Source organism: Macrobrachium nipponense, chromosome 26, assembly GCF_015104395.2.
Source record: "Macrobrachium nipponense isolate FS-2020 chromosome 26, ASM1510439v2, whole genome shotgun sequence".
NCBI classification, from domain to species: Eukaryota; Metazoa; Arthropoda; class Malacostraca; order Decapoda; family Palaemonidae; genus Macrobrachium; species Macrobrachium nipponense.
In genome coordinates, this window is record NC_087215.1 from 40816948 (window position 1) to 40825802 (window position 8855).

The 8855-nt window shown below is 35.0% G+C and overlaps 1 protein-coding gene across 1 annotated transcript; it reads right to left on the reverse strand.

Annotated features, from left to right (window-relative positions):
* Window positions 1–3817: 3817 nt before the first annotated feature.
* On the reverse strand, window positions 3818–7606 carry LOC135200214 (rhodopsin-like). The gene is made up of 2 exons (XM_064228651.1): window positions 7497–7606; window positions 3818–5122 (listed from the first exon to the last, which is right to left on the reverse strand). Exon 2 carries the CDS (start codon window positions 5120–5122, stop codon window positions 3989–3991), a length of 1134 nt encoding a protein of 377 aa, XP_064084721.1. The 5' UTR covers window positions 7497–7606; the 3' UTR covers window positions 3818–3988.
* Window positions 7607–8855: the final 1249 nt, after the last annotated feature.

Here is an 8855-nt window from a genome sequence, read left to right on the forward strand (position 1 = left end):
TATACTTTGTATATTCCATGTACATGGTGATGAGCTGAAATAAAAATTATTATTCTTATTACATTTTCAAGCATTTTGGAAGTTGGAAGGTTGGAAATAGCTTTAATCTTCTCAGGATCAGGTCAGAGAGCAGAGTCCTTAGTAGTGACATGACCTATGAAAGTGATGTTATCTTTCCTAAGTGTAACCATATCCCTGTTCAATTGAATACCTCGTTTTCATTATCCAAGAAATTATTCAAAACATTTATCGCGTTCCTCACGAGTTTTGCTATGAATAATATCTTCTACATCTCACAGTATGACGTGAAATTTCAGAGGACACGTCGAGTCCAAATGGGAGTTGCAGACATCTGTATCTACCAAAGCAAGTTTGAAAAGTAGTCAGCAAACTATAAGGTTTCTCAAGTTTAATATGGCAATAACCTGAAGTTAGATCGACCTTATAAAAAAAATCTTGACTCTCCTAATTCATGAAGAATGTCTTCAAAAACAGGCAATGCAGTGTTTTCTTAAAAGAGTATTATCAAGCTGTTTAGGATCAATTGATTCAATTACCAACTGGCTGATTCAGGGTGTAAGTCGCACTATAGGAGTGATCATTCCAAAACTTTAGGGTACAAAGAGACTGACATACAATGAACAGGTATAACAACTGGTTGTAAGAAATATTTAACATTCAAATGCTGTAATCCAGCAAAAGAGCCTTATTTTCCTTTCATACTTCTTCAAAATTATTTTCACATACATTAATAATGACCCATTTGTTAAAGTTTCTTCAAACACAATAAATTCCATAGAATACTTCTTTTCCATTTTACGGCTAACAATATTATTTCTACAAACACCTATAAGGATTTTTTTGGTCTTATTCCATGTTGTCAGTACTGTTTGTTTTCTGAACATTCTCAGTATATCTCATGGGCAAAGCGTTCACACTAGAACCACTATTAATCTGGAAAGTTAACTTTTTACCATCTACAAGCTCACAACATTTAACACCTTTTCTGTAACTGGCAGTATTAGTACAGTTTACCCATTCGACTCCAGAAGGGTATTGATCATCCATTTTGTTTATAGGTTTACTTTTGCTTCTTGCACTAAATTTAACACTTTTCCTCTCAGCTTTGTTAGGTCATTTACTTGTAAAATTATTATGCCAGCCACATTTACCGCACTTCCTTCCTTAAGCAGGACATCAGTCTTTCCCTAAATTATGTTTTCTGTCCACAAAATCTACATTCTCTTAAATCAACATTTGATATACTATTTAATCAAACATTGAGGGTTTGAAGTGATACTTTTAATTTGAGAGCCAACTTTATATACAAAAGCATTGTCAGGATGAACACTATTCTTTAAAGAAACATTTTCAGTTTCTTTACATATAATTATACTTTTCGAGTGTGAGGTTTCTAACCTAAAGTAGTTCTGCTTGAAATCTAGAATCTCTTATGCCCAAATTGATAATCTATAATCATTGAAATAAGAAAATTACTACAGTAACTAGTAGTTTTAACCAGAGATCTCAGATCAGAAAGAAACCTGTCAAACAACTCACCTTCCTTTTGGCAGCAGTAGTTGAAAAGAAATTTCTTATATTTTTCATTTATTTCACCAGCTGCAAATTCTTTAAATTTCTCAATGATTTCCAGAATAGTTATGTATTCCTCAATACTAACAACTGGAAATTAAAATCATTGTAAGTTCTTAAGAGAATCATCCGCAATGGTATATAGGAAGAGAGCAACCTGCACTTCATGTGGTTGAGTATCTAAATACGAGAGAATGACAGGTTTTCCAGTGCTGCTTAGAAATCTTCCAATTTTCTAAACATTACAGCCTATACTGAATTGCTGAGGGAACTTGATGCTTGGCACAACCTTAACATCAGTACCATTAGCGTTGTCACTTGTTATTACTTAGCCTGTACTGTAGGGGTAGAATAAGGGTCTGTATGCACGTCTTAAGTAGAAACAACTCGGCCTAACATGAAGAGCAGGTAGTTTAGCTCACAATATGTAACCCAGAAGAATTTTTCAAATTTCAAATCCTATTTTGAGCAAAATGATCATACTTAAGCCATTTGCTGACCACTTCCCCAAAGAATTGTATAAAATAATACAACTTGTAGAGTTCTGCATCACTAATAATGTCTTTTTTGGTGATAACTTTTACCGTCAAAAATTCAGTTGCATTATGGGGAGCCTGCTTAGTCCTGCGTTAGCAAACTTATATATGGAGTATTTCGAAACAATAATTATAAACCCTATCAAACCAACAGATATGAATTGGCTTCATTATGTAGACAACATCTTAACATACTGGAGAAGCGAGTGAGGTGATTTTGATGTTTTTCTACAAAAATGAAAATCCATGGTCCCGAGCATAAAATTTAAAGTAGAATGGGAAAACAATAACCAAATGCCCTTTTTAGATGGCTTAATCATCAGAACAACTACAAATTCACTGTCTTCAGGGAAGCGACATTCACACTTTACAGCTATAATGACATTTCAGTTCAACTTGGCATAGCAAGCAACTTGCTTCTTAGAGCCCTGACAATTTGCTCCCCAGATTTTCTTAACAAAGACTTTGAAACAATCAGAAATTTTCCATTGTATAAATAACACGAACCATACCATGGATTGAAACTCGTCCTGAATTTTATACAAGAGCAGCTGTCGATACAAATGTCAGATAGTAGAATCTGAACTGATAAAACAAAAAGATAACAGGACCAACCTTTCCAATGGAGCCAGGGACTTTGACCATATTCACAATGAAGTGAATTAAGACAATTAACAGAACCAACATCAGCTTACCGGTGATCCCAGGCATCACCTAAGGGGATATCTCCCACTATATATTTCGTTAATGTAATTCCCGTCATTCACTACTTGATATAGGTGGAAGTTAGTCCACCGAAATATAGTCTTTAGATTTTCCAGAGTGTTGTAATGGGCCTTTTATACTTTATATGTATGTGTGTATATATATATATATATATATATATATATATATATATATATATATATATATATACACACACACATATATATATATATATATATATATATATATATATATATATATATATATATAATTATCATGCACCTTTTTACAGTTTGCAGGGGCGTTGCTGGTCTTTGAGATCTGAGCAAAAGTTTGTGTGATGAGAATGCTAGTTCCATATTCTCTTGAAGCTCAGCTGGTGTCTATTCACTGTTGAATCAATTTGTGGTAGTAAGTCACACTGGCTGCACACAAAATCAAGTGCACACATTATTTTTAAATCTGGCAATGGTTTCAGTCTTACTGAGGATGAAGCACTGTTCATTCAAATTTCCCTTAGGTTAAAGTTATTCCTAAGATATAAGGCCAGTTGTCTTACTAGATTAATAATGCTATTCATACCTTATTACCAGTTATGATCACCATAGCTGTAAGGTCGACTAACGATGATTGACAGCCTCTTCGTTCTATTTCGTATGGTTTCAAACTTCTTTTAAATATTTAATTTGGAATACTTCATGGGTAAAATTCTCAAGAATTAATTCTAATAATCATATTTATATAAATTTATATTACTTGGGATAGATCAGATTTGCAGGCTGCTTTTCTCTATGACTGTAGTGTAAATTTAAACCAAAATACTTAAATACCATATAAAGGATTGAAAACATTTTAACCATGATCATCAAATTTACACAGAACGTTTCTGTTCTATTTGAAATTATTTTTATAGTGCCCATTTATGCACTTCCAAGTCTGTTTATATAAAATGTAACAGAGAGGAAAATCAAAAGCATTACAAGTTTTTTCTGTGCAAAGGATTTATTGAGGGATATAATGTGGAAAATAATTTAAAAAAATCAGAATTGAAGTCGGTCGTTGCCATCGTTTTGGCCTCAGATGGGTCTGTGTTCCCCTTCGTGCCATATATACAGCAAGTCATTCTTCCTTTATGGTCCAGTTCTTAGAAACGTCTAGGCTTTTTCACTACTTGATGCTACCGTTGTAGCATCAGAGGTAGAACTGCCATCTTCGTCTCTCTCAGTAGTACATGAGAGGCAAGGTAACTTCTTTTCCATAGCAGCTCGATATTTAGGATGGCTGATAGCATAAACAATAGGGTTATACACAGCATTGGCCTTGGCGAAGACAGAACCCCAAATTGAAAACAAAGGAGTAACCATAGGCTTGTATAATATACCTGACATATTGATAACAAAGTAGGGGGTCCATGCAATAAACCATAGGGACACAGTCGTAAGGGCGACCTTTGCAAGACGGCACTCGTTTGAAGTCTTCTTGGCCTCTGGGTCATTTCTCAGTGACTTCACTCCCATCTTCTTGGCCTGTTCGCGCATCTGTGTCTCGTGAGTGGCGACAGCTTTCATGATGAACGCATAGCAATAGATGATTAAGAAGAGAGGGAAGATATAGCAATCAACAGAATAAAGGTACAGGTATAAATGACTCCAGAACTCTTCTGTAAGATAATCAGTGCCACAGGCTGTCATGTTACCCTCAGGAACATATCTACAGAAGCCAAACAGAGGAAGAGCACCCCAGAAAAATGTTTGTGCCCATACAATGAAAATCCTCAATAAGGCACCTTTGGTGGTCAAAGGTGTTCCAGAGAGTCCCTTAACAATGACATTGTAACGATCCAAAGTAATGAAGATCATTGACCAAATAGATGCAGTTCCAAAACTTGACCCCAGTAGACCATAAATTTGGCAAGCTACATCACTGAAAGCCCATGTCTGATAATAGCAGTTAACTAAAATTGGTGGGCACATGGTAAACATAATGCCAAAATCAGAAATAGCCAAATTAACAACGTACATATTTGCAGGGGATCTGAGAGATTTGGTACACATGAAAACCCAGATAACAACGAAGTTGCCACCAAGAGAGAGTAGGCACATAACAACCATCCAAACAGCAATTAGATTATACCAGAGAGGGTTCATAGGAGGAAACTGGTACCAGTGGGCATCAACTAAATAAAGGAGATCATGGGATACCGTGTCGACTACAGTGTAGTTCCCGTATGGGTTCGTGGAAGGCAGGCCAATACCGGCCATCTTTGCAGGGTCGTCCCAGTAACCCATCTGCAAATAACCAAAGGCAACATTTGTATTAATTCTGAAAATTCAATGCATGTATAAGCTCATCAGGATGATCTTAGACCGTAAATGATTTATTTTTAGCCGAAAGTTTTTCTGGCATGTAGGAGTGTGTGCTCGTTAACTGTCTCAGAAAATAGGATCTTATTAACACAGAATATTGATCATCATTTCCTCTGCAAGTAGCATATTGCCAGAAAAGTATTCAAGGATGAAACTCAAACTATACTGTCTCTGTAAGTTTAATATAATTATAATACGCAACCTTTCACAGGTATTTAGAGCATATCTAGAGTGAAAAACGTTTTTGCAACTTTATTTTAAGTAAGCACTACAAAATCTTATCATTCATTTTGCGACCATTATTGCAAGGATAAGGATTAAAAGTGGTAGCATTTGACTAAACTACAATTACTTGAACAATATTCATGTAACATTTACGATTATTACAGAAAGTGAATTTCAGTTATTGTTACTTTTTTTTTTAAATGACACTGTGGAAGATAAGCATATACAATTTAAAGGTCATTGTTCATACAGTTGAATGCAATATTACCGAACCTTGAAACGCTACCTAAAATTTACTTATCTCTGTGTAGTGACTTATCTAGTTCAAATCTGGACTGTACTAATCAAGTCATGTTCACTAAAAGTATTTATGCTGATCACTGAAACAGCCACACTTCAAATAATTGGTAAGAGATGAGGGGCAACGTGAATATATTTTGTGAGGTAGTTCTAAAAGGGGAAAAAATCGGAATTTCTCATTTTATTCATTACCGGTTGCAAAGAATTTAAAGTGTATTACTAGTGAAAAATCAATTAGTATACATATCTGGTATAAAAAGATACGTAATCAGATGGTTAGCAAGTAAAAATATAATCAATTAAATGAAAAGTAATCAAAATGAAATGTAACTGTTACTGCTATATGACTCCGATAGTAACCTTAAGAATCATTCGGAATATTGTGCATGAAATCATGTCAATATCAAAGCAATGTATTTTCTGAAAGAATGCAATACTTGCATTTACGTAAGAAGAATTGAAAATTGTTTTCAAGGTAAGATCCCCTAAAGAGGAAATCATTTATTTTCTTTTTCTAATAGGAAAACCAAAGCGCATTGTTCATATACAATATACAACAAAGTAAAGATTTTTTAATTCATCCTCTTTGAGTATTATTACTGAAATAGTTAAACCAGACTATTGAGCTGACTATCAGCCCGAAGGATTAGAATGAAATACCAGGTCTGGGCCAGAGGCCAAGAACTGGGACCAAATAGATCATTCGCGTGGTGATGATGAATGAATGAAAATGAAATTTAAGAGAAATAAACTGTACAAGTAAATGCTTTTACACTGGAATGCATGCGCACATTAAATACACTTGCTCAGGTTTCGATGCATTAAAAAGATTAAATTCGGAACAAGTTGAGTAATATTTTTAAATTTAGTTTTTTATCAAATTCATTAAACGCCTTATAGGTTTCTGTATTTTTATTATTTACTTATTCATTTTTATATTTTTTCTATTGAGTTACAGTTCTTCATGAATGTTAAAATTGGAATGACTGAAGATGTAGAAGATTCTGACAAAAGCCTCCCTCGATTTATTTCAAAAGTTGATGATCTCTGTTGGTTATATTTTGGACAGTCACACAAGACATGTTTGACTGTTACCAACACTTTGCACTCTGAGCACCTGGGAGGAGGGTCATGTGTACTGTTCATCACGTGTCCAAGTGTCAAACGAGAAGGGCTTATTCAAAGACGCATCGGAATTACTCGTCTGTGTCTCACTGATATGATGAACTCCGTTTTCCAACACACGATTTTATATGTTTCAATTGATTATTTTTTGGTTCCTCATTCCATATATTTTGCCATTTATTGACAATTATCAGCTGCTTCACCAGCCTCTTCGTTTCCTTTAATCCCTAAATGGGTAGGGATCCAACATATTTCAGTTATGTTTCCATTACTATACAATTTGTGGAGTTAAAAATTAATCTGCTGTACAATATTATTTTCTGTGTAGTAGCTTTGAACGGCTAAAATAGTCATACTCTAAACTTGGAAAAACACATAGGAACAATGATATTTTGGATGATATAAGAACGGAAACAAATGTTTATGAGAAAAGTTTTGAAGGGAAAGGAAAATATATAATAACACTAAAGAGGAGGGGAACTTTATTAAAAAGTGTTTTAAAGAAGGACAGAAGATGCATGAGTAACAGCAATCGAGCAACAAGAAAAAAAAGGAATCGGAAAAAATTATGTAAGAACGATTATGAATGTACGTGTTCAGTTCTTGCCTCTTCATTATTTTTCTTCGTCGTATGCTACTGCCTTACCTTATCGAGGAGAAACGATGTATCGAATAAGAGCAGCAGTTGCACGAACGACAGATCGATGTTCTGTTCGAGATGCTGCCAAAGCTCTATTGGAGCCACTGTGGCACAGCAGGTTATATACTTCCTCGGTGAAAGTGAGCGAATCCTCTCACGGGAAAAATTTGTAAACAGGCTCAAGAAAACCAAGGTCCAAAAACCAATCATCCGAATGTATCATAGAAGCCATACAACATCTTGGCAAGGTTTCTGATTTTCTGGAGCAACTTCCAAATAAGGGAAGAACTGAGCATTTTTCGCCGAATATCAAGTCTCAGGAGAAAAGTGACCAAGCTCAGATATTTCTTATCTTGCAGAAGCTTAACTCATTCCTTGTTGTCCAGGATATTGGAAGACATTGGTTGCAATATATTTTTATGATGCTGTTCTGTGCTTTGAAAGATGGCATTTGTAAAAATGCATAAATAAGAAATTACATATTTATCGACGCCTTGATAAAGACATTATAATACAAATCTCAATAAGTTGCAAAAAAAAATTAATACTCAATGATGAACAAGCTTCTTTTAGAAATGGCAGGAAGTGCACATATCAAATATTGTTTTAAGGCATAAGGTGTAGCAGTGTGTAGAATTTAAAAATGCTCATCTGGTGGCATTTGTCGATTTGAGCATGTCTACACATCGAAATCATGGAAGGTCACTCTAGTGTCACAATGGCATTCCCGTGAATTATGTAAAGATAATTAAAATCATCCATGTACAAAGGTACTGTTGATGGTTTCTTGTCAAGTGAATTTGAAGTAAATTGTGGGGTGCTACAGAGGAATGTCATTTCACATTTTTTACTGAAAAAAATTCAAGAATACTGAAATCAGATAGCTGAATAGTTAGAAATTACACTGTTAGCACATGTGTTCAACCACATGGTTCTTCCACGGATGAATCAACTCACCTCAGGGAAAGCACCACGTGACAACACAAGGTTGGGAGAAAACACAAAATCTCAAGACGATGTTTTCTGTTAATACTTCCGACGACGTTATCATCACCTTATTGATATTGTACCAATCTATGTATCAAAACATCATTCATTCAACTATGTATACCTATGCGATACTCAAATGTTCTACATCTGTATAATTGTATTTTTGTCTCTGTGAAGAAGCACAGAGGCCTAGACTTAATTACTTTTTCATACCAGTCAAAGGTTGAGACTACTTTGCAGCCTTGAAGGGTTTATGACTTGCATGAATTTTGGTTTAATAGATCAGTTGTAGCCTGACCTGCACTTTTGCTTACACACCGGAGATGACCGACCATGTTAACGACCCCCACGCCATCAGCGAGAACCTCGGAGCCG

What these genes read in the sequence shown, in the direction of transcription:
- LOC135200214 (XM_064228651.1), bottom strand. Translation starts at nt 5,122, where the DNA reads ATGGGTTACTGGGACGACCCTGCAAAGATGGCCGGTATTGGCCTGCCT.